Source organism: Meleagris gallopavo, chromosome 2, assembly GCF_905368555.1.
Source record: "Meleagris gallopavo chromosome 2, MGAL_WU_HG_1.1, whole genome shotgun sequence".
Classification (NCBI taxonomy): domain Eukaryota; kingdom Metazoa; phylum Chordata; class Aves; order Galliformes; family Phasianidae; genus Meleagris; species Meleagris gallopavo.
The window spans coordinates 22728478-22754502 of record NC_139405.1 but is presented as its reverse complement, the minus strand read 5'-3'; the positions used below and the strand labels follow the sequence as shown (position 1 = coordinate 22754502).

Here is a 26025-nt window from a genome sequence, read left to right as displayed (position 1 = left end):
GGAATAAATCTGGGAATAAAATAGGCACTTCTTTCATTTTGTCTTGAAAGCAATTTGGAAGGAAAAATACAAACATTGTGAACAAAGAATCGTGAAGGCAATATTGATACTGCCATCAATGCATTTTAAAATATTTAAACCTGCTTCTGATTATCTTACATGCTTTCCATTTGGCATTTACTGCTTCTGATTATCTTCCACTTGGCATTTAACAAACCCCCCAGGGCCTGATCAAACGTCAACTGAAATTAAATCCTTCCTATTCGCACTGAGCACTATCGCTCCGTGGTCAGTTTGGCCAAGGAGGCAATGGATAGCTTTAAACAACTCCTCATTATGATCTGCGACAGGAGGAGAGGGAAGCAGAGATGAAGGCAGTCATGAGATGTGTTCTGCATCCCAGAGTGTGAACCTCACAGGAAAAATCATCCTTCAACTTCAGCTGGGGCTGCAGAAAGCCCTTAAGACTTCGTGTGATTTTCTGAATGCATGTAAGTTGATTGCAAATCAGTCCAGTTAATCAGATATGCTTTTAGTTTTCAGCTGGTGTCACTGGTAAGCTGCACTGGGCTGTGCTGCTTGGGGGAGATTGGGCAAATGACCTCGGATGGGTTTGGCTCTGTGTCTGCACTGAATGTGTGAACAAACACATCCGGAAAGAATAATTTCATGTTTACTTTGAAATGTGTTTCCTCAGGTTTTCCAGTAATACACTTTCTGCAAATATTTGAGCCAGTAAAGTCTAATCACACAAACATTATGGAAAGCAAACACCAAACAAGTGTGAGCCAAAAAAATTCATTTAAAATCCAAGAAGGACAAAATTCAATCGGCCTCTAGCTGCTGAGAAAGAGACATCTCAGTTCCTCTTGCTGAACGTGTGCTGTTTGTATAACTAGGAAGTTAATGGATCAAGGGATTGACTCTTCCCAGGTCTAGAGTGCACCATAAGGGGTGGGCAAGGAATATTTCTGTCTGTTTAAGGTTGGGTTTAGTCTGCAGTGCAACAGTAATCTCAGAGGGCTTTTGTGTGGGTGCTCTGCTGAGGCTAGCACAATGTTAATTATACATCATCACGATACTAATTTAAATGAGGATAATTGAAATCATCATATAATTGAAAAGAGGCCTCCTGCATTTGTCGCTGCCTACGCTTTTCCCCTTTTTTTTTTTTTTTTTTCAACTTAAAAAATGTTGATTTATTTATTTTCCATTCACGATGTCGAAGGCAGTCAGCTGGAACATCCAGCAGAGAGGACGCAGTGCTGTGAGGCTTGCAGCCAGGTCCACCCCTGCCTCACAAAAAGTGAGGGCACCTTCGCTTTGGGGATGCCAGGGGGCATTTGGCACCCAGCGTAGCTGGCCAATGTAAATGAATGCTGGCAGGGCACTGATACACCCAGATTGAAGGCAATACATAGTTAGTCCACCTGACTGTAGGTAATAATTGCAGTAACCGGCTGCATTGTACTAACCCCAATGGTTGTTACTGTACGCTGAGGGCATATGTTATCTGCAGAAGTTTCATATTTCTTTTCAAAAGTGGAGTTATCCATTAATAAAACATAAAGTGATTGCACTAATGTGTTCGCTTCATAGGTGGCCTGGCAAAACACATGCAGAGCTTTTTTCCAGGGCTTCCCTGCACGCAGTGCTGCCCCATGTGTTCCCAGACCCAGAAGGGCTCCCAGGAAATGGGGGAAACACAACAGTAATTCACTGCAGGGATGGGCAACAAGTAAGCACTTGAACTTTGTTGTCCAGTGAAAAGGAAACAAGACCATCTTGCAGTGGGAGAAGGAGCATGAAAAGATGTTAATCGCATGAGCAGTAATCTCTTTGGCTGCTCAGCGTGCCACACTTGGGCTTTGTTTGCCTTGACTTATCTGGCTTACTTATCCCAATCCGTGTGATCATGGAGGTGGTGGAGGGCCTCTTGAAGCGTGCACGAGATCAGCTACCGGGGAAGGGCAATGAGACGTTAAGGAGGAAAGGTGGTATCATAAAAAAGCAACCTTCCAGGCCACCTATCTCGACGAAAGGGCTCAGATGGGCAATAAAAGCAGAAAATCATTGAGACAGCAATGAGTTATGAAGGCTATTAAAACCCACAACTGAATTTACAGAATAAGTTTCCCCTGATGTATTATAAAAATGCTTTTCCCCAGGAACTGGAGATACCAAAATTTGTACTGCAGATTAATTACAGCTTTATTTAGCAGAACTTGGGGAGCAGGAGTGTTCACTTTGGTCAAAGTAGCACGGATGCTAGTAGTGTTAAACTTTCTGAATTTCAGCTACTGCCAGGAAATCATTAACATTACATTTAACAATTTCAGGTACTTCTGGTTTTGAACTCCAATTTTATTATTTATGGAATCTTGATTGCAGGAAAAACATACCCAGCCCTTGTATTTAGATTCTGTTTACAAAGGAGCTCTGTGTTCTCACAGGAACCTGCATAAGAACAGAAAAGTAGATTATGTGGCTTTTTTAATAGTTCTTCACAAAGAGTCTTCTGTTTCTAACAAATGGTTTATGCAAATGTATTCTCTGTACTGCTTCAAGCAGTATTCATGGAAAAATGACCGTTATGCAATAGGGAACAAATGACTATTCACTGTGTCATTTCTTAGGTGAGCTCATGGACAACATATATTTCACGGCCACTGCCTTTCTCCAATTTTATAATTTTGACAGAGGGCAGAGAACTATTGACTGGCAGTGGGAAATGCAGAGCACTGGCTTTAAGCCTTTCCAGCAGTATTCCAAGAAAGGCAATGGGGGATTTTATATTGCATACTAGAAGAAAATGTTCATGTTAAAGGGCTGTTGGACAAAGGGGCAGTACAGATGAAAAAAAGTAGCTACATCTTCAAAGTTACAGCTACTGCTGGACTTTGGAAGGACAAAAGGGTGAAGGTTTCACAAAAATCTTAAAAGGATACGAGTCCCTGGTGTGAATATGACAAAAAATGAGACAGTTTGGAACATACAGGCCATATCTTAACAAGACTTATTCATACAAGCCAGCTTGCTGAAGTCAACGGCTTTGTTTGAATTGGGGTAGGGTTAGACAGCAAGTAAGGACTCATTCCACAGTCCAGTTCAGAAAGGATGGGTTGGTAGTGGGAATTTGATCTTTTACAACAAAATAGACTTAAGCCATCAGTTCATGTACAAACTTTATATGTAAATGACAGTGTAACATAATACAGAGCAAGAAACTGAAAGGAGTAAGACATGGGAGTTAAAGTAGCTGTAGTGTGAATGTTTTGAGCCTCCTTTGCCTCTTATGTACCTCGTGTGACAGCAGTTAAGCTTCTTGAGTTGAGTCCCATGAGTGAACATAGCAGTCTGGGAAAAACATCTAGGCTTGTCACTCTCTATTCTGCACTTCTGCAGTTTTTGCTCAGATGTTTTTCTGGTCTGGAGATAGAACGCCAGTTGTTTTCAAGAATAAGGGAATCTAAGTTTGTCCACTTCCTCATCCATTTGTGTATTTTCTTACTGGCCATCTGCAATTACCAGAAAGCTGGATAACTGTACCTGCCTTGGAGATCAATAATCTTTCATGAAATTCATACATTCACTTCATACTGTTTGAAAAAAAAGTATCAGATCTCTTGCATTTGTTTAGAGCAAAGATATTCAGTGTATGAAGCAGAGTATAATCACTGGGCTTTTCAAGTTTATCACATTAAATACAGTTGGAGAGGGGAAAACAGTAACTATTTTAGGCATGTAGGTAGATATACTTACATAGTACGTATGTTTGATTAACTGGTGACCAGAGTTCATCAACTGAGACTGGAGAACTTGCACTACAAGATCAGGAAGCACTGCATCTTCCTCAGTTATTTTTACAAACTATATTCAGAAAATAAAGAATTTAGTGCCTACTCCAGATCTATATAATAGTAACGTATGTCTTAATGCAATTTTACACTTTTTTGGTTTCATCAGCAGGTATTGTAAGAAACTTTCCTAACTATGGGTGAGTAATAAAAATGGGTGAGTAATAAAAAATTCCAATGTACACATACCAATACCATCCATTGCAAGAGGTTTACATTAATCTTCAAGGACAGTGAAAAGCCTTACCTTCTCTGTGGAGTCTGAGGCTTTGCTTAATGTGTGTTTTTAATATCTTTATATAGACTGTACATGCTAATATCAAGATTCTAAGTTGAGCATTGTTTCCAGCTTCCCTTGGACTGCATTTCTGGCTGAAGAATAAACAAATATTGAAAGTAATTCACAGAAGAAAAAAATTACTGAAAACACCAAAGACGTGTTCCATTTGTAGATTTAATTAAGATACCATGTCAATAGAAAAGCACTCTCTCACAGAATAACAATTCCCTGCGCCTTATACGCAACCAAGCCAAGACAGGGGAGCTTATTTCAAGGTAGAAGATACTGGCCCCCATCACAACTATCAAGATAAGTGATATGACATCATATAGAGAAGGACTAGAGATGTTTTAATAATTTAGCCTTGTGAAAATCCTGAACTTCTGCTTAGAAAAAGTAGGCATGTGTCAGAAGAAGGGTCAGGTCTCTGCTTATTCGTGGTCTTTCCCTCAGAGCCAGTTAGCTGGTGGCTGTCAGACACTGCTAACAGGGTGACTGGCTTTGTGGTCAGCCCTACAAGGGTCATTCTGGAGTAAATGCCAGTTGCCTGACTGACATATTTTAACTGTGACCACAGTTACACTATTCTTGATTGCAATAAGGGATACTTAATTTTAGGAAATTCTTTGAAAGCCAGCAGGACCTTTGGAAAGGTAAATACTTCTCAGTATGTGGGAAGGTATTGGAGTTGGTGTCAGAGCACAAACAGTTAAAGAAAGCCTTTTGAAACGTCCATCTAGGGTCATGGTGAATGGGGATGTTGAATCCATTCCTCATCATTCTTTCCCTCAATGGTGCATTCAGCTCAGGCTCCACATAGCATTGCCTTTAGACCGGTGAATCTATTTTTAACAGGTAAAAAGCCAGCTAGGTTATTCTAAGCAAGTAAAAATGAGATTTTGATTTGCAATTTCCAGGGACTATTCCCTTCTGACAAATAAATAAATAAGTACGTATAAACACTAAACAAAAGGCCTCGATTTGCCCAAATTATGGCATGTCAAGTTGCAGCTATAGTCACTATTCTCATCTTTCCGTCAAGATATTTGATTTGTTATAAATAAAACCCCGATGCAGACAAAGCCAGAGAACACTGTGTCCCAGTAACTTTCCCCAGATTGGCACAACTGGGTACAGCAATATTTGCAAAACACATTTCTGACAATGAGATTTACATAATGAAAAAGTGGACTAAGATTTGACCAGAATCAACAGTGAGACTGTAAAAGAGATGGGAGTGCAAGCTCAGACTCCTACTGTTTTAACCTCAAAACTTCTCTCAAATTCCTTCTTGGAAATCATGCTTGCCCTACTTAGAAAGATACTAAAATACTTCTTGCATAACTGCTCAGGAAAGGCCATACATAGGGAATAAATTACCGAGCTGGCATTAATTTCATTTCACTCTAATGCTCTGCAATACGACATATTTTACATCAGCTCCACTGCGTAAGGTTCTTCTATCAACTTAAAGAGAAAAGCTTGACATTAAATTTATTTCTTGGATAATATATTGGATGCTTCTGAAGCACACACTGAAGCATGAAGTGATAGTGTCTGTTGAAGCCATCAGTTCTTATTGACAAGTCTGGTTAAATTATCAGGTTGTATGTAATTTTATTTGAGTGTAGGAAAATGAAGGTTATAGCCAAGAGCTTGGTGGGGTTTTCTTTCCTGAGATGATGATTTATTCATTTTGGCTTCAATAGCTACGGTGTCAGGCGTATTTTATATTTTTCCAACTTTGACACTTCAAACATTTGATTTCCCTTTGCAACTTCCAACCTAGAGCATGTTTCCCATTATAGATATTCAAGTGACTGCCTTGCACACACTGACTCATGAGGCTGGTTTTTATTTTCACAAAATATATATCCCTATTTGAATAAAATACAGATGGTGTCCAATACATTATACACAGCAAATTTGCCATTCCTTGCTTCATCCCCTCTGTGTTCAGTTCCTCAGATTTGAGCCTCAACATGTCTGAGAGGGCACAGCAACAGAAATTTGAAGCCAGTCATACTTGGTTTGCTATCCTAGATGCTGTGTAGTTTTAAAATTACTATGGTAGGATTTCGCATTTGGAGCTCTGCTTTAAAAGTGAGACGCACAGCCCTCAGAAGGTACTGAGCAGGCAGCTTCATGAGGTCCTTTGGTAGAATTTGCATCAGAGGCACACAAGATGGAAGATGCAGGCACCTTGGTACCAAATGACTTTCCAGGTGACAGCTGGAGCACATACTGTGCTCTCTTACACCATCAAACAATTTGGAAGGAATCAAAATGCACATGCACAATGGTTACTTGGAAAGCTTAAGATCTAGATTTTTGAAAAAATCTGTCGGCATCACTAGATGGCATTGTAGGATGGTTTATCTTGTCATAGGAGAGAGGTAGGTACAACAGTAGTTAATGAATTGATTGCAAGCAAGCTGAAGGCATGTCCAGTCCAACTTCGGAGAGTGAATTGCAACACAAAGCAAGAGCCAATGTTGGCTGATCGGTTACTGAAATGCTGGAATTTTGTTCTGTCACACACAAACAGTCCAACACTGGTGAGCAAGAACTGGAAGACTGAAGCTCAGACAGAAATAACTTTCAGGGTACTGAAGAGACTGAGAACTGATAGCACATGGGCTGGTGACCACAGAGAGTTAATCCGTTCCTGAGTTTTAGTGGAGAATTTTGGTACTCCACACTTGTTTCTCCCCCACAGTAAATTTTGACCACCCAAAAAATATTTCTTACATTTCTTACATCTCTGTTTTTCTCATACCTTTTTATTACCTAGTTCCCATGTCCCTTTCCTATTACTTTTAAAATGATGTATATTTGCCATCCTGTGATGTTTTTGCCTAGCATCAGCATCCATTTGGGAATTACTGTTAATTTTAATGAGTAGACTCAGTAGCACCACAACTACAGCGGTTTCTTAATTGCATGAGTATTATTACACTCATATAGTTCTCTTTTATTCACACTCTAGAAGCTGCTAAAAAAAAACACAAAGAAAAGTATGTTCCTGCGTAACCACATAATTCAAGGAGCTTGGTCCTTAAGAAATGAACCATATATCAGAGTAATTATAGGTCATGAAACATATGTTGCAATATAAGGCTGAAATATGGTAATTTCTTTTCACATCTGCCACCTTGACCTGCAACCCAAGTTATTAAACATTAATTCTCTAGGTAGAATGTACAGTCTATTTGCAGACTCATTGCCTATACAATAAAGCAGGTATTATTTTTTGTCCCTGTAGTATTCTCTCTGCTTAAAAGTTGAGTGTTACCTAACTTTCATCCTGAATAAGAAATCAGAACCACATGCAGATGAAGATTTGATTTTTAATTGAGGTGTTTTGTTCTTGAAATGAGCATTAGTTTTGCCACTCATGGGACTACAGTGCAGGATGGTAAAATATGTGGAAATAGCTCGTGTCCAAGAATGAGATGAGGCCTGGTAATGTCATGTAATGTTTATAATAGGTCATGAACTTGCCCAGAATCAAGGTCTTGTATGAAATGTGAAGTATGCCCATTTCTAAAACTGCTTTTGTGCCCCTCATCGTCCATTTGACCGGCTGCTCCACATTTCTTCTAGTGTATTTATAGAAAGCTTTAATTTGTAAATACCAATTTGTACCATTGTCTTCATGCACGCTGGGTATTGCTGAATGCTGAAAACTCGGACTTGTTAGGACATACTTGAACTCGGCAGAAGGATGATAAATGAGGATGACATGAAGCCTCTTACTGTTGAACAGTAAGTTTGTAGAAATAATACTCATTTCCTTAGACTATTTATTGAATGGTATGTCTTTAATTTGCTTAGTCTTGCTGAAACTTCCACTGTAAGGGTGAGGTAATGCTCCATGTTGTCACTGACTTTCACATGAACCTATTATACACATGCTTACTCACACGTATTATGCGTATGAATACAGGGAAAAATCAGTGTATTTTTCTTCACTTTTATGGTCAAAGCATTTAGATCAAAGAGGTGAGTTTTATTTTGTTTGTACTTCACAGCTATTCATCTGACAGTCTGATTCTGTTTTGTATGAACATAAATCAAGGATTAGCTGGACTACACTGAAAAAATCAAGCTAAGTAAGATCAGATTTTGGCTTTATCATTTCAAGTAGTCACTGAATAGTTTAGTCTTCCTTCTTAGCCTTAGAGTCTTTTGCTGAAAAACTGTGATGAGTGGGGATTTATTGTTTACAAGCCACGATTTCTAATAAAGGCGTTGTTTGACCGCTGGCTTGACATCAGAGACGCTTTAATAATCAGGATGGCTCCTATTGAATTATATTTCCCTTCAGCTTGCATGGGGATATGGAGCACTTATTAAACAAAGTCAAATGTTGACTGTGTGCATCTACGAAAGGAAGAGACGTGATACTTTTGCTTCCTTTCTATTTTTAAAATGCAGCTTTCAAAACCATCCACGTCAGCTTGAAAAAAATACACTTGTAGTTACTTGCAAGCAAGTTACTTGTTATGGTTAAAATGCCAGTCAGTGTCCACATCTGTACTGAAGGATGTATATGGCCCTTGTATGGTCTTGGGATCTCTCAGAAGCAGTCCTCAGAATCATTTGCCTCATCTACCTTATTATCAACAAGTGTGTCTTCTTCACTCGAAATAGTGACTGCACAAAGTCGTGGGGTCTTATAAACATTAACAGTCAGCACTCCACATCCATCAGTCAAAGTGTAAGAAAGGTATATATTTTGCTTCTCTAATTCTTTCTGAAATGCACACCTCATATATATCACCAAGTATCTGCTGCTGCAGAGAGGTGTGGGAGAGCAGTAGAGCAGTACAAATCTGTAGGAATCCATGACCATAGCAGAGAGAGCCCACATGGTAACTACCTCTTTCCAGACAATTGTCTAGAACTGACATGTTAGCTACCACATCTACTCCTTTGCTCATCTAGGATAAACACAAGGTTGCATTCACTTACTGTAAGCCGTTGTACAGATGATACAAATTCATCACTCCATAAGTCAGGCAGGAAGAGCATGGGCAGCCCTTGGAGGCACTTTATGCCACAGCCTGAGCAGGGCACTGCAGCCCTAGGTTGGAACAAGCACTCAGCACAGACTTGCAGAGAACTGCGACTTCATGGAGCTCACTTCTCCAGATGAATTCAACATCCTTTAGCACTTCATTTTGTACGTAGCCAATTGCTTTTTCACTAGGTAAATAATCTCTGTTCAGTGTGACAGACATAAATAAGTGTACACGTACACACATGTGCATGCACACACACAGACATCATTTAAAGCCGTGTGGGTGTCTTCTTTCATATTTCTACCTTGTGGCCTGAGTATGTCAGGAAATGTAAAAAGCAGTCAAAAAGTTATGGGCGGGGAGGAAATAGAAATTCTTTTTTCCACAGAAGACACAGTACAGCTCCTGGCTGAGTGGAACAGACCTGCCAGCTCTCTTTGAGCTCTGCCTCCTCCTCTGCTGTGGTTTCTCAGGGGTTTCCATGCCACAAGCGCCAGTCAGGCACTGCTGAATCAGACCCACAGCTGCCAAAGACACTTTCTCCCCATGAATTCAAGCTTTTACCAGTGCTCATTACAGCTTTTAAACTCACTTGTTGTAGTATCACGCCTCTCTTATTAAGATTTTAATCATGATTTCCATTGGAAAGCCTTACTCTCAAAGAGTTATAAAACTGCCTATATAAAGTTGATTACTGCTGTGATCTAGAATCCAGCTTCTTGGCTCATGGCTGTTTCTTACTTACTTGATCTCTGTTTGCAAAAGCTGATGTAAATTGGTTTGGCAAGTTTGTTTAATTCCAGAGATAAACAATTTCTGACTTCAGAGGTGTTTGTTGTTTTTTTTTTTTCTTTTCAGGCGTGCAGAAAATGATGAAGTGAAATTATCCTTAGGTATCTGCCCACAGTATTAAAGAATATCCCAGATATCTTTTTTTTTCTTTTAGCTGTTGACAATTTTTTATCTAGGAACACAGCTAAAGGATTTAATCATTCACTTTGTTTTTAAATGCTGAGTATTTTTGGAATGGTGTGTAGACCTTAAATGGGGAGGCTAAACATTTTCCAAATACATACCAGCACCTCAGTGCCAACAACCCGTATCACTTCAATGAACTGTGCAGTGTGTGTTGGCATGATTTATGTAGCAATTTTAAAAGAATCTGTAGTGTTTGTTTATTACCACAGTGTGATTGATGGGTTTCTAAGTGCACTGTGACACAATCAGCTGAGCTATTGCGGCGGGTAGTTTGATAATCTGTGAGTTACCCCCATTACAGCATGTCATTTCAGTGGACTGCCAGAAGTCGTTAGGATATCAGTGACCTCAGAGGAACCGTGGTGAGACAAACCTGCTGCCAATTGTGTCACCATCTGGCCATCCCTTCTGTGCAATCACTTGGACTATGAAAATTTCTGCCCCTCTTCCTTGCTCTCCTGCTACCCTTCTCTCTATGTCCAGCAAGAAAATCAACCATCTAGCACCATGGCTAATTACTTCAGGTTCTATTCTCACCCTCTCCCCCTCTACAAATGGTACTGACATGACTCAAACTTCAGAAAAAGAAAGGCTGATGAAGTGTTGTCTTCTAATGGTCACCTGTTTTGTGACAGTCAAATACATAGACAAAAGCCACCCCTGGATCCTGAAACACACCCCTTGCTGGAAGCCACTGGAGCAACATCAGCTCCTTCCTAGAAATAACACCCTGGGTTTAATGTGACTTACAGTACACCATAACTAAACCCTCACTGGATTCTGGCATTTATTTCCAACACAAGAAAAGCAAGTAAGAAAGAGATTGCATTTATCTTTTATTTATTACAAAAATAAACCATTTAAGAAACAAATGCACATTTTTTTTCCCTGGCTGTACAAACTACAAAACAGTATGACATTGGTCACTTTAGCATTTACTTCATTGCTTTCACTGAAAGCAAATTCTCTAGACACACCATGCCTATAAAAAGCATTTTATATAGAATTAAGGCTAGCATTCAATTACCATTATTAAGGTCATTTACTTCATTCACTCTAAGAATTAGCAAGCGGTGCCTTAGAAAACCACGGATTTGATGATAAAAATATGAATAACTGCAAGATATTCCATAAAATAGTTCTGTTTCACCAGATGGATTGCTTTGCCTGTTTGTCAAAGATGTGGCTTCATGAACAATTCAAACTTGATTCAACAAAAGTCTTAAGCACAGGCTTAATTGTAAGCATATGCTTAGGCCTATCCCTATTCAGCAATGCATTCAGCACTTGGTTAAGCCCCTGCCTTTCAGGGGGACCATTCAAATGCTTATGTGATTTGCTAGACCTACAAAATGGCTCTTTTAAATTAAAAAAAATGAACCTTTGTGATAACATTGGAAGCGAAAATGAAAATTAGCTACAGTCTTGCAATTCTAAACATAATCAATTCTTTCATTTTGACAAACATGTTGCTATTGCATATTCGATAGCTTTAACATGAATGCTGATTGTCTTCAGCAATGTTTGATACTTAGCTTACAAATTGATATGTTTCAGTTACTCTGTTGTGATTGTACGAGCTCAAATAAATATCAATGCAGAAGATACAGATTTCTCATAGAAATAATCAACTTCTGTCCCTGTACTCACACACACAGGTCAGAAAAGTCACACTAACCTTAGTTAGAAAAGTTAGAGCTGCCAGTTGATTTATATCCAAAATTACATCCCAACAGTGTATCGTATTTTGTATTTTGCTTCGTTTTAAAAATCACATTTTCAAAATGTTGTCTTATTGCACATTCATCCTGGTCACGCAGGTTACTTCTTAAAAGTTTTGTTTAGCACTCTATAGATTAGAATGAGTAATAGTGCAATTATCTCTCTGGACACAGCCACCTTATACATAACAGCTGCCTATATTTATACACAAACAGCTCTGGTCACTCACACATCAGACTGAGCCACTTCAGCTGTCAGTCTGTCACTTTCACATATGTTATCTTGTCAGGATCAGGCATGATATGATTTGAAGCCGCCTTGAAGAAGACAAGCTGCCGACCTGCACAGGGTAGGAAAGGGAGGAGAAAGGGAAGAAAGGTAATTAGAAGTGATGAGCAAAAGGTTGCCTGCTTTACAGTAATGACATTTTGTATTCACAATCAAGCAATGCATTCTTTAGGCAATCCAACACTGAAGTCTTTCTTAACTTTAACTGTAAGCTGTAATGCTTTCATTTGAAGTTATACTAAATCTTCCCTGCTTTCTGTACATTTACACAATTATAGTCAAGACACAGCTGCATACAGTTGAAAAGGTAAATGAGGAGAGGTCTGAAGGTTTTAATATAAATGTAACATAATTTTTTAAAAGGGAAGGCTTCAAAGACTCTCTCACTGATATAAATGAACCTGGGTTCAGCTCTTCAATGAAGGAAAGTCATCTGATTCCACAGGAGAGGTATCAGCTTTGCATGCTTGAATCTTTGTAACACTGATCAGCAAAATATACGTTAAACATAACAACCTTCAGGAAAACAGCTCTTGCTGATCACTTCGTAGCTCTGGGCTTTATACATGCTGGGGCAACACTTTTACTCTTTACACCATAAATAAATAAATAAATAAATAATCCAGCAAGTGATAACGCCCTGGGCAATGTAAGGCACCAAATTCAGCTGAATTCTGTCAGGTTTCATTCACCATTCTGTGGGTGCTGCAGGACAGGTCTTGTACTTTCACATCCGTGTCTCCAGATAAGTTCTGGCCCTCCCATGGACCCAGCAACTGCCTCTTCTTAAAGCAGAGGCTGCAGAAATTCTCCAGCAATACTGAACTTCTGCCTTCACTCTCTAAAATTCATAACACCAAGTGCTCTTTACTCCCAGCCTGCCTCTCTAGGGGGCTCCCATAACACTATTTTCTTTAAAAGTATCACATGACAAACAGGATGCTTCAACTCTTGACCAAATTTTCAAGCTGCAGACTGCAGGGATTCAAGCACTCACACATCAAGGACAGCACAGAGAAGTGCTATTTCATGTAATACTTGAAATATGGCTGCTACATTTTGTTCACTGTTAATTCTATAATCTGAGACAGGGGCTGCTGTAAACTTCCTAGGAACTCCTATAGCCCATTAGAATTATTTTTTAGCATGTTAGTTAACTTCAACAGTCTGATATTATCATATGATGAGCAAGTAATCACTGATTAATCACAGGCAAATTTAAAATAAACTAGTTTTTTCCTGGTTCCATGGAGGTCTCTGTTCATATCTCTTAGAAGCACGAGAAATACAGAGAGTATACAGAGTACATATAGTGCTGTAGCACTATACTCTCTGAAACACCCTGGCATGTCTGAAGATTCTCTTCATTTGTGATACTTTCAGAGCCAGAGGTCTGCACCAAGAAACAGGCACATATGTAAGCCTGGTTTGCGCGTATTTATTTTCCTCCACTAAGCAAAACCAAAGCATCCACTTGCACATAGGGTAAATTTTGATGTTAAGGCATGCTGTGATCGCAGTTGTACAGACAGAAAGTTTAGCCTCAGAGCCTAAATAATTGCCACACTGAAGTCTGTGGTAGAACAAGGCCTTAAATCAGCTTTCCCAAGGGTTGGCTTGCATCAGCCACCCTTCCTCTCAAAGACAGGAGTAGAGGAGACAAGCTGTCCTCTGCTGAAATTGGCAATCCCAAGCAGGAAAATAGCTGTGTTGGGAGGGGGAAGAACACATAACAGTCTCAGGTTGGGAAAGTCCACAGGACACACACATCGGAACCAGTCACTACAGGAGGAAAACCTCACACTGAACTTCGGTGGGGCCTTATCTCACAGAATGGAGACAAAAGAAGACAAGTTCACTCCACACTAAATGCATGATCATGTCTGGTTTTAGCAGACACTTGCAACGTTTTTGTTTCTCAGCATGCTGTGGAGTTCCTCAGAATCACTGTCAGCCTGGTTGAGCAGCCAGGAGCCAGGAGCAACGCTCCACTGATGTTAATCAGCACGGACCACTTGCCTGCAGGGGAACCACACTGAGACTGCCAGGCCCACAAACCTCTGGGGAAGTGTATTTATTTTTTCAAGAGGCATATTCTGGTAAAGAAAATGAGTTGTGGTAGCAAATGTTTTTTTCCCCTAGAAAAAAGATTTTTCCAGATGAAATGTGTCAGGCCATCCACTTCTAACTGGTTGAAACCCTCTCTCCTCACCATCCTTCAGCCAAGCCCTGCTGGCAGAAGCACACCAGCAGCAAAACATTCCTCACATCAGACAGGAAGTCCCAGCTAGATGCATGGAAGAACCTGTTTGGTTTCATGTTAAACTGCAACAATCACGTGGCTTGGAAAGTCGTGTGAAAATCCACATGTTGGGCCATGGCCTGCAAATCTAACTGCGGAAACTGGTGTCAGACTTTTCTTGTCACCTCTGCAAATGTTTTGTCTAAAACAAAATGTTGGTGTCCCCTTCAGCAGCACTCATGACCTACCTGTCCAAGTCGTCTGGTTGGTTAGGACGAAAGCTTTGCACTGGGAGTAGCTGTCGCAAATCTCCATGGCTTCATTAACATCAAACACAGAGAGGAGGCAGCCCTTGTGATGGTAAGATGGCCAGCATCTGTAGTTCTCATCAGGAATAAAGGCTTCAGGCAACCGCCGGTACTCTGCAAATAACCACAGCAAAACAATCGTCTTGAAAGGTCTGGCAAACTGCTTGTACTTAGCAGGCAAGGTTTATTTCAAAAGATTAGGAGAGGAATATATGATTAAAAAAAAGGTGACTGTACCAGTCCCATTTCACTCCCAAACATGTTTATAGCTCTGCATCTTACTTTCCTGTTCCTTCCTTCCTTTCTCCTCACCTTTTTTCTTCCAGAAAGCACCTATAAATAAACAGTCCATGCACAAAACTCTTTCCTCCTCCCCAGTGTGCAGGCAAGGCTCTGGTTTTACTGGGATTTTAGGGGAAGAATGTTCTACTGAACCAATATCTCCACTCAAATGACCCAGCTGACTGTCCCACTTCCCAGGGAACATAGCTGTTGGGGGAGCCCACCAGGAGCTCCAGCCCTCCCTCACTCTCCCAGTGGCACACCATTTTCTTCCAGCCCCTTTACAGGGAGAAGAAAAGACAGCCTTTTAATTAAGCAAACTTCTTTGTTTTGCTCGCTCAGATGAGCACAAAAGGGGAGTTGCTCGATGGGTCTCGAGGAGGAGGAGGGAAAAAAAAAGCATAAGGAAGCACAACGGCTGCCCTGGGCTCCACACTGCCCAGTGCGCTGCTCGTCCCCTTGGCTGCCGTTCAGTCTCCCTTGCCTTTATGAGCTCCCCTTGTTCTCTGTTCACAGCTCCTTTTGCTTTCCCAGCCGCTTATGGGAGTTTCACTAATGAATGCGCCAGCAAATTAAACTAATCATTTATAAACATCTCTATTTAGCTTCCAGACACACAAACAGATGGTTCCTCTCCTGTCGCTTCCCTTCCCACATCCTATTCAAAAAATAAATACATTCTATATTTCTTCTAATTGTATCTATTATGGAAACCAGAGCTGCCCGTCCTGACATACAGCCTATTCTTAAGTCACTCTGGTTCAGGCATTTTCTTCCTGACATGGCAGATTCAGCCCACCACTATTTCAGACAGCATATTTTACAAACATCACCAAGCCAGCAGACACACTTGCCTCTAGTCTAAAATGCCAGTATTTCAATCAGGAAAAGAATTGCACACCCAAGCGCTCGTTCACACCGCATAGTCTGAAACAGTGGGAAACAAATGCAGTAAATACACACTCTTTTTTAAGCCTGTCTCATTAAAATTACTGCAAGACACTCACAAACAGGAAGAAACATCAGAGCTGATCATGTCCCACTTACATCAAAGGCAAAAATCCCTTATGTTAATTTAGGAAATGCAGACTAGCACTCATGAAGAAAAGTAAAAGACTTAAGAATGAAAAAATTAGTTTCACATTAGAAACATTCATTTCACCACCAAAAATATATATACACTCTTTCTGAAGAGGTCGTAGCATAAATCAAACTGCTACTGAGTGGATAGGTAAAGTCTTTTTTTTCTCTCTGTGAAAACATAATTGCATCTAAGTGAATAATATTCCCTTATCTCTGCATAGTAGCTGTTGAATATTGATCAGCGCCTGGCAGCCCAGGCGAGGAAAATGATGTAAATCATGAGATGTAAAAACGTGGAGCCTGGTGAATCATTTGGGCAGTTTGGAAATGTGAATTGGAAATGTGAGGTGGACCAGCAACAACCGCGGTGATGGTCAAAGTGCTCCTGTCATGGGGCAGGAGGGAATGCAGCCTTCAAGCTGGTACTTAGGGTGCTGTATCCGAGTAGCCAAGGGGGATGCAGTATGACCCCCAGGGAACTGGGACAGGCAAGGGCATGGGGTCATTCCAAACCAGCCAGGTGCTCCTGCCACGCTGGGAAACCAGCACAGGATTTCCTCAGAGATAGAGAAAGAATAGAAAAAATCTGAAACTCACTGCAATGCCAACAAAGCACTGGTCTGAGGAAACTGAATTTTATCCAAAAATCACTTCATCTTGAGTAGAGCAAGGTAGCTGCCTTCACTCTTTGAACAGCAAAGGCAAACATTCCTGGAATCCCTTGTTTACACAGTCACAAATTAGGGAGCTGACCCCCCGAGCCTGAATTTGCATGAGTTGAGAAGAATTATACTCTTCTCAAGAGGAGTCACTGGAAGGGCCCCCTCCTGACGGATGCCCCTTGGTGGAAATGCTCCTGGCCATGATTGGAGCCTCCTGCTGCTCCTTGCTCCCTATCAGCCTCAGCCAGCAGGAACCTCACTGCAACCCACTCCTCATTCACGTCCAGATGTAAGTCAGAGGGAAATGCTCATGTGCAGGAGAGACCTAAATGCACAAGGAACCCAAACATCAGTACTCCTTGCTTCAGTTTAAAGGGTTGTTCCTCTCTTAGATAAAACCTGCTTAATAAACTGCAAACAGAACAAAGCTTTCCTGGGGAATCACAGCACAGTACCTTCCACATCCAAACCATTTCAGCCCTTCATTTCTTGTTTTCAAAATTCAGTAGAGCCTTTGTGGTATGTCCTGCAATACATATCAACAAAAAAATGCCATAGCATTTGTCTTGTGTTATGGACACATGGCAAGTCTATCAGACCCAGCAATGGGTTTTCCACACCTTTAAATGATCATCCTGGTCACCCCAGCACAGTTACTTGCTCAATTTAGAAATTCTCCAATGGGTTAGGGGCAGCTCTAGCTCAGATGTTTGTCCTGCCAAGACCTGAAACTCGCTTAAATGGAGTCCATGGAATTTGAAGGCTCACAGCAATAAATCACATCATAAAAAGGTCAAAGTTCTGGTCGATTTCCAGACTGATGGTGTTTAAAACCAATAAATACTTGCCTAATACTATAAATACAGCCATAAATTTACACTTTTGCGTACATATACGTTGTTTGACATAGAGTATATGAAGTCTATCAAGGCAATGGCAAGGAACAGATCAGAGATATTCAAGGCGCTCCTACCACTATTGCAGCAGAAAAAGAAGCCTTCTTGTCATCTACTGATGTTGTGAGGGCTGTAGCAAATAAATATAATGCAGTAAGCTTGATCTTAATGTCACTTACAGCAGATTTATTCCAGCTTACCATGCTGGAGCTGATTTGCTGCTCACAGCTACACAAATAAATCCTACCAGGAAACATTTTTCCTGCCACGTAAATATTTTGAAACTTCAGAATATTTGCTACACTGAGTCTGGGCAGTTCTCAGAAGTTTTGTTTTGCAACGTTTTTAATAGTTTTAAAATGTTTTTAGAAGTTGTTTTAAAAAGGCTTCAGAAGTTTGCTCTGGATGACCAAAACATGCTGTTTTAATGTGTCCAAAATCTTCTTAAGATTTTCTTACAGCAATAGCCAGTCCTCACAACAGCCACAATGATTTTCAAAGCACATGTCTTCTTGTATGCATCTCAACAAATTGTAACCTCACTGACCAGTGCAAGGGCTACAAAAGAAAGCCAGCACTTTAAAATCTCATTCTAAAATCTTTCCATCAAAAATCACCTGTGCTGTCCCAAAGCCGACCATAATCTATAAACATACTCATTTTCACTATACTAGATTGAGTCATATAAAAAACTCCACAAGTATACTGTAAACTGCGAAATAGCCTGTGGTTTCCCCCCTTTAGGTTGTTTGAGTCACCCAAAATCTGACTTTAATCAGTCCTAATGACCGTTTATTTCAGCCACAGCAGCCAGATTGCACTTTTACTACCAGCTACAGCTACCCATTGGAAACGTGCCCAGTTTTGTAGTTATCACCTGCCAGTACAGCGTGGGTCAATGACATCAATGCAGTAATGTTCATCCTTAAAAAGAAATCACATTACTCCTTTTCCTCCTTCCCCTGTTCCTCTATTATGGAAAAAAAAAAAAAAAAAAAAAAAAAAAAAAAAAAAAAAAAAGCGCTCTGGCAGCCAAATCTGGATTTTCTTTTAATTGCTTTGCTTACAAGTAAGCAGAAAGAGCCTCATTTTGCCAATCATCTCAGTAAAAGCAGTACTGAGCAGTATTTTGCTATACAGTCCTGCTGATTCCCAGGGAGATTAAGGAGCACAGAATTAGATTCTAAATAGGTAATAACATACTTATGCTTATTAGCACATTTCATTTTCTGCTTTAAATTTCCTTATGCCTCAATATCTCACATTTAAAGGTTCTTCCAACAAGAAGCCTTATGCGCAGTTGTGCTAAGGAAAGCCATTTTTGGTGCATCAGAGAAAACAACTGGCTAGGTGTATCCTCTATGTCTCTGCTTTTAATTGTTTCTGACAAACCCCACTGTTTGGAAGGACAGGAATGGCTGCCAGAACGTGGATTTGCTGCAAGACCAGGAGACAGCACTGCTTCTCTGGTGTGCACTTTTGTCCTTTGGCTGATTCATGCACACAGGCTGCAAGCAAATCCTACCTCTTTCCGCATGCTATTGTGCTCACAACAGAGCAGTATTTAAACTGGCAAGCCTGCTGTCCCTGCAGCACAAATAAACACGGAGAATGATATATTCAGTGACATTTTATTCTCATTAACATCACACAGCAGGAGCCGCACGGATGGGGTACTGGGGCTCAAAGATAAGTACTGGGCTGCCCATGAAACAGCAAGGCAGCACCGAGTAGACTCTGCCTGTGCACCTTTACCTCTGAGCCCACCACAAAGCAGCTTTTACATCCCTGGGAACAAAAGGCAAAATGCACAAGTGTGAGATAAAGCAAGAATCCAGGCTGCAAGGACTGTGGCTTGTTCCCAGCTGGGCCTGCAAGTGCCTTCACCAGAACCCTTCCGGTCTGGGCATTTTGGCCTGCTGTAGGACTTGCAAACGGCCTCCAACTGTATCACAGCGACCTTGCAAAAGTTCCCCTCACACATGCACATGTGTGCAAACACACACACCCTACCCAACTTCAATAATTCTTGGGTAGATTTACAATTTCCTAAGCAGGTTGCTATAGTGAGCCTGCAGAATATTTTTTCAAAACACTGTTGTACTATAAATGTTTACATACAGCATAACCCTGCCAAATTGTCTTAAGACAAAGGAAAACACAAAATGTCTTTGCTTAATGTCCAGCCTTCCAGCCTTTTTTTAGTGTTGTGACCATACTTTCAACTGACAACAGAAGTTTATTACACCTTTCTGTGGGCTTGCACACCCTTAGGCCTAATAATGGGTCATCTATTAGCTTTAATGAATAACAAAGCTATCGGTTTTACTAGTGTTAGCTGATTTCATGCATTTCTGAGTAAATTCTGAGCTAACCGAAAGGCTGAGGCTTAGCTTGACATCCAGACGCTCAGTTGCTACAAATCAACATCGCTCGATTGAAATAATACAAATTTTGATACTGAGGCAGGGTGTCACTGATGAGCGTCAGCAGATTTCTTATTTCTTAATCCTGATAATCGCTTTAGATGACATATGCCAGAGGAAATGCATGGTTTCTGGATTAATTCATTCTTCTGGATTCCAGCAAAAGAGACCAAGAGTCCACAGAATATAAAATATTTGCTCAGTGTTGTTTTAAACACTGCAATGTTCCTGTAACAACATTAACAGTAGTGTGATTTATGATTACAGAACACATATGAAGCTATCAAATGTCTCCTGCACCTCTACTCTGTTTCTTAGATACTAAAGCAAAGTCCAGAGCATAATATAATTTACAGCACTATAAAATGTTTTACAACTGAAGCACAGTGAAAGCTTAATATCCACGACCTTCTGTAATATGACCATGTCATCTTGTTAAACTTTCTTTATGGGAACACTAGAGCTGACAGGAGCTTTCCTCATGTCACTTCCCTGCCGATTATCAATATCACCTTTCTCACTTCACGTTGTTCATAGGAGGAGGGCTTCCTTTCAAAAACATAGGTTCAGATAGATAACAGACTGTTTTCTAAAAGTTTACGTTTTAGTTACAGCCTTAGATCATTTGCCCAAGATCATGATCTCCTCTTTCCTACTAAGAATTTACAATGCTCTATCCAAGACAATGGATAATTCAAAACATTTAGACCTAAAACAAATTCTGAAGCACCATTACTTAAACCTTCTATGTTTTCTTTTTCAAACAAAACAAAACAAAATCTTGCAATTATTGCATTTGAACTCTCCTCTAGGATTTCAGTAAAGATCATCTACCAGGAAAAGGCCTTCCTTTGTCAAAACTCTTCATTGCCAGAGAGACTGAGACAGTATTTTTTGTCATTTTATTTACTTGGAAGAGTGAAAACCTTCAGAGCCAGTTACTCTGAGATGTTCATTGTCCAAAACAAAACTGATGTGAACTTGTATCTGCAAGGACTTGGCACGCTGGTGTACAAAGGTAAGCTTTGATTAACTTCAGTCTGGCCTCAGAACCAAACCACAATCTAGTTTTATCTTAAGCTGACACTGGATTGGAAGACACACTCCCTGAACTTTCATTGTGCTACAGAGCAAGATAAAAAAGGTTTTAAAAAAAAATCCTATAATCTCACCTAAATAGTTTGCTTTGATTTCAGAGAGTAATGCAGGGTCCTCCTAACTCCCAAACAAAGCCGAAGCATGACCTCAGCTGACAGCAGGGGAAACAATCATGGCTGTCCCTTTCATACTCCTCTTCTACTGCCAAGAAAACATTCGACCTATTCAGCTGCTCAGCCCTGGTTTTGCTGGTCAAGAAGCTAGCTCAGTTGGGAGTGCCTTCTAGCAGCAAGAGGATGACCACTCAGACACTAGTTCTTTCCAGTATTACTGCACGACAGAAGAATTTCTCATTTATTGAATAATCTATGGACTGAGGATATTAATTGAATGAACTGATATGAATTCTAGCGTGGTATTACAAGTCTAATATTAGTGGAAGATAGAATGTGCTTTGGATAAAAGTGATAGAAATAAGCAGGTAAGGAGGGGTATTTTACCCTCATAATATGACTTCATGCTTTTCTGGCAAGCAAAAGGACCCTTAAAATAGAAATAAATTACAACCCTTTTTCTGTTTGGTTAAAGTAGCCTTAGAACAAACAAGAAACAGGCCTGCACATCTTAAAGACATGGCAGCTAAGTCTGAAAACATCTCATCTAAATGTACTTTCCATCAAGATATCTGAATTCTCAGGCTTGCCACTGGTTGAGGTCTTTTTTGTGTCAGCGAATTCAGTATTAGAATCCTAATCTTTAACTTAGTACCCTTTCAGATTGGTCAAATACAACACATCTACCAATTTTCAACATCTTTGCGCAAGCTGCAGAGCAGCTTCTCTCAAGTCCATGAGCAGCATCCTAAAAGTAAAAGGAGTTTCTTCCACCAAAGGGTTTTACTAGCTATGAAAAAGGACAGATTCTGTGTTATATTATCCAGGACTCTATGGAATTAAACTGACACAAAAATGTGTAATTACTATAGGAACCAAATATACATGGAGCACTGCTCCATATTAGTAGAAACTTGCACTGTCACATTTACTATTACTGTCCTAAGCTTTCTTCCCTGAGATGCTTTATAAACATGACAGACCTCTAAAATTCAAAGCTTCGTATTGTCCTGATACGGCAGTTAAATCTGGAATCAACCAGCATCACAGAAAAACTCCAGCCCTCCTGGCACTTCTTCAACAAAGGACGTGTTTGTACTATCGATTGTACTGCTGAAAATAATTTTGCTGTGTTGACAGGCATCACTCAGCACAGACCGTGATGAAAAGCCGAAAATTAGAAAGTTAAATGAACACCTGCAACAATTTTCCTGCCAATTTTACAACAAAATAAATATTGAATTATTCTGATAAGTGGGTCAAATTCATCCCTGGTGTCATGGCCCTCTGAGGTTAACAGCGCTATGACAGGATTGAATTTGGCTCCTGTGTCTCTCTCTCAAAGAAAATGCTTCACTGAACTTTTAAAACCCTCTGTGCCATCATTCATCTTCATTTAGAACCCATCTTTTCTTCTTTACTGTGCTTTTTTGCAGCAAAACTGTAATTTTCCTATCAACTTGCAGTCAATTATGCTGACAGTTTGACATGAACACTGTACATACACAAAAATAATTTGCAAAACAGCTTTTTCAATTGTTAGGCTTAACAGCAATTTCCGTCATACATAATCTTCTCTGACATGCACAATTCCACAACCTATCCTTCCCGGAAGAATATGCATCCTTCCACATCACAGCTGCTCCAATAGCATTTTACATGTCTGCAGTGCTGCAGAGATCTCACGAAAAACAGAAATAAGCTATGTGCAGCCTCATTTTGATGTTGTCATTTTTTCCTTTTTTTTTTTTTTATTGCTAATAACATTTCTCTTCTTGTAAAGGAAGATAAAAGTTTTGTCTTGCTATCTTGGTTAAGCTGTGAGAAACTTTTGCCTGACCAACCTAGTGGCCTTCTATGGTGGTGTAACTGTCCTTGTTAATGGACAAGGGAAGAGCCACCAACATCATCTCTCTGGACTTCAGTAAGGCCTTTGACACGATCTCCCACAACATCCTCCTATCCAAATTGGAAAAAGATGGAATTGATAAGTGGACATGTTAGAAAGCATCCAGAGGAGGGGTCACAAAATTGAGCCAAGAAATGGTACTCTTCCCCTACAAAGACAGGCTCAAAGCTGGGGAGAAAGCTCCAGGGAGACCTTTCAGTATTTAAAAGGGGGCTGTAAGAAAGGAGACAGACTCTTTAGCAAGGTCTGTTCTGACTGGACAAGGAGAAATGGTTTCAAACTAAAAGAGAGAATTAGATTGGAAATAGAAAAAAAAAATTACAGTAGGGGAAACACTAGCACAGGTTGGCCATAGAGGTGGTAGATGCCCTGTCCCTAGAGACACTCAAGGTCAGGTTCAGGGGGGCTCCGAGCAACCTGATCAAGCTGTAGGTGTCCATCTTCATTGCAGGGGAGCTGGACTATATAACCTTTTAAAGGTCACTTCCAACTCCAAAAATTCAATGATTCTATGAAACTCCTATGAGCCTCAGAAAATCCTCAGAGCGTTAAGGTATCTATGGGATTTCTGTTTCAGTCGTGATATCTGGGCAAGTTCTAATGTTCCAACAGCAAAGAAGTGTGTGTATGTGATTAAACACATTTTCCACAGACCCTCTAGGAGAGCCAGGCTCTGCTGGGCTTCCTTTTACCACTGCAGCCTGCTCATCTCTTATGCAAGGCCCAACCACTACACTCAGCTGCAGAAAGTGCCCAGGAAGCAAAAAGTAGACAATTGATTATTGTGTGCACGACTTCAACAGCCTGTAAGCTCTCTGTTTTCTAGACATTTTCTCTTTCAAACCTCAATTACCAGCCAAAGTAGAGTCTTTAATCTTAAGGTTCGAGAAAGGATACTTTACCAGATTTCAATATCCGGGTAGTGTTCTGCAGGTACTCTCCACTCTTATACAGATTCAAAACTCTTTCTAGTTGAGCAGCTGTTTCATCTATCCCCCAGTGAAGCTCTCCTTTAAAAACATAGAAAAAGCATGATTCAGATGAGAAGCAACCTTCACAGAACTAAAGAAAGGCAGCATTCAAAGAGAGGCTGCTCCATGACAGTGCTTGATGTGGACACAGAGTCCATCAGCTACTACAAAGTGACCATAAATCAGATTTCTTATCGGATGTGAGCTAGGTGTGTCAAATGCTGACTCATCCACTTGGGAAGCCAAGACCCCCAAGCAGAAAACACTGCATTGAGCTGCCCAGATGGGATGAACATCAGCCAATGCAGGGAACTCCAAAGAATTTGCTTGTTCGTAGACTGGCATCATTCAGTTCCTAGTGGAACTCAATATAGCGCAAGACACAAAGCTGCTAGACCTAGGGCCAAAAGCCCTCAAAAGAGAACTATGGTGCATGCAGCTTGCTCTTGTCCCAGAGGCACAACTTTGGCCATCAGTAAAGGCCTATGATAATTTCACTTGCCTCTGGCTCCTGAGGTATAAAAAGCACCAGCGTTAACCACTGGCGACAGGCAAGTAAGCATCCTAGTGGTAGTTACAGATCCCCCTAGATCTGTCCTGCTAGAGACAGGGACTCTGCAGACACCACAAGGAGCTCTGCAACAAGGACCATGCTCTATAGGAGGCAGCACAACCTCTCACCATGATGAATTTTCTCTAGATTGCTCCTCGGGATAAACGTAGAAACTGCATTCATGCAATTCACCACTGTGCAGACATGTCAGGAAGAAGCACAGACCTCTGTCAAGCATAGTTAATATCTCACAGTGGGATTTATCTGGTATACAGGGCCCTTTTTGCCCTTTCTGTATGGGGTGAAATTTATCCTGAGTAGAAAAACAATTCAGTTTCCTTGCAGCAAATATAAAAGCAGCATCCCCTCATACCCCACATGTGATAGTCACACCAAAAAAAGAAAAGCTTGGCATTACCACATCCAGTGTGATTACCTGTGGCGTTGACTATCTTATCCAGTAATGGTCTCAGTGAGGGCGGCGCGCTGTGTGGCAGAAGGTACGTGAAAAAAAACCTGGAAAGGAAAAGTAATCCATGTTGAAAAATAAAAGAAACTACAAACATGGGACAACTACCGAATGAAATTCCTATTGCTTGTAAGCCACTGACCTATTCAGGAAATAAAATCGTATTCTACAGTCAAATATAGCTGTGTGTATTCACACAGCTGTCTGGCATAACTAGACCACGCTGCTATATACAAGGCTGCCTTGTAACTATGTGTAAACGTTCCGTTAATGCAGAAATGTGCTGTGAAGCCCCACAGAATGCATCTCTTAGCAAAGCTGTCTGTACCTTGACAAACTGCGAGGATGCCATCAACTTCAGAAGTCTCAGGGGCTTTTCAAGGCTTGAAGTGCATAAATCAGATTTCTGTTCATTTTGTAGAACTGATTGTTACTTTATTTTTTACAGTTTTCCTGGACTTTAAAATTAACAGGGAGAAGAATACCTTCTTCTATTGTTTTCACAACCCTGCAATTCAGAACATCTTTTCTGTTCTCATCACTTATCTAAAACCAAGATGCATTCATGTGGATTGCCATGTATGGATGTATCCTCTCCATTTCAAAAGAGAAAAGAATATGCCTTTATTTAACATCATTTGAAGTATACTTAATTTCACATTGTTCCTTTAAATTTCTATTTCTCTTCCAATATTACTAAACACTGTAAACTCAGTGTCATAGCAACCTAAGATAGAGATGGACAGTTCAGGATCTGACAACATAAACAGAGCTATCGGGCATAAATATTAGGTAATGAGCAGAACAGTAACACAATTGGGAAATTGCCCTGCTTTACATCTAACCTGCAAAGCAAAGTAA

At 40.4% G+C, this 26025-nt stretch overlaps 1 protein-coding gene across 1 annotated transcript in view; it reads right to left on the bottom strand.

Annotated features, from left to right (window-relative positions):
• Positions 1–10961: 10961 nt before the first annotated feature.
• The window catches only part of PKDCC (protein kinase domain containing, cytoplasmic), a 32969-nt gene continuing 17905 nt past the window's right edge, over positions 10962–26025 (bottom strand). Inside the window, exons 4-7 of the mRNA XM_085219332.1 lie at positions 25132–25211; positions 24074–24181; positions 14643–14816; positions 10962–12204 (exon numbers count right to left, since the gene is read on the bottom strand). Of these exons, the coding sequence (XP_085075458.1) occupies positions 12119–12204; positions 14643–14816; positions 24074–24181; positions 25132–25211 (448 nt within the window). The 3' untranslated portion in view covers positions 10962–12118. The remainder of the gene's footprint in view (positions 12205–14642; positions 14817–24073; positions 24182–25131; positions 25212–26025) is intronic.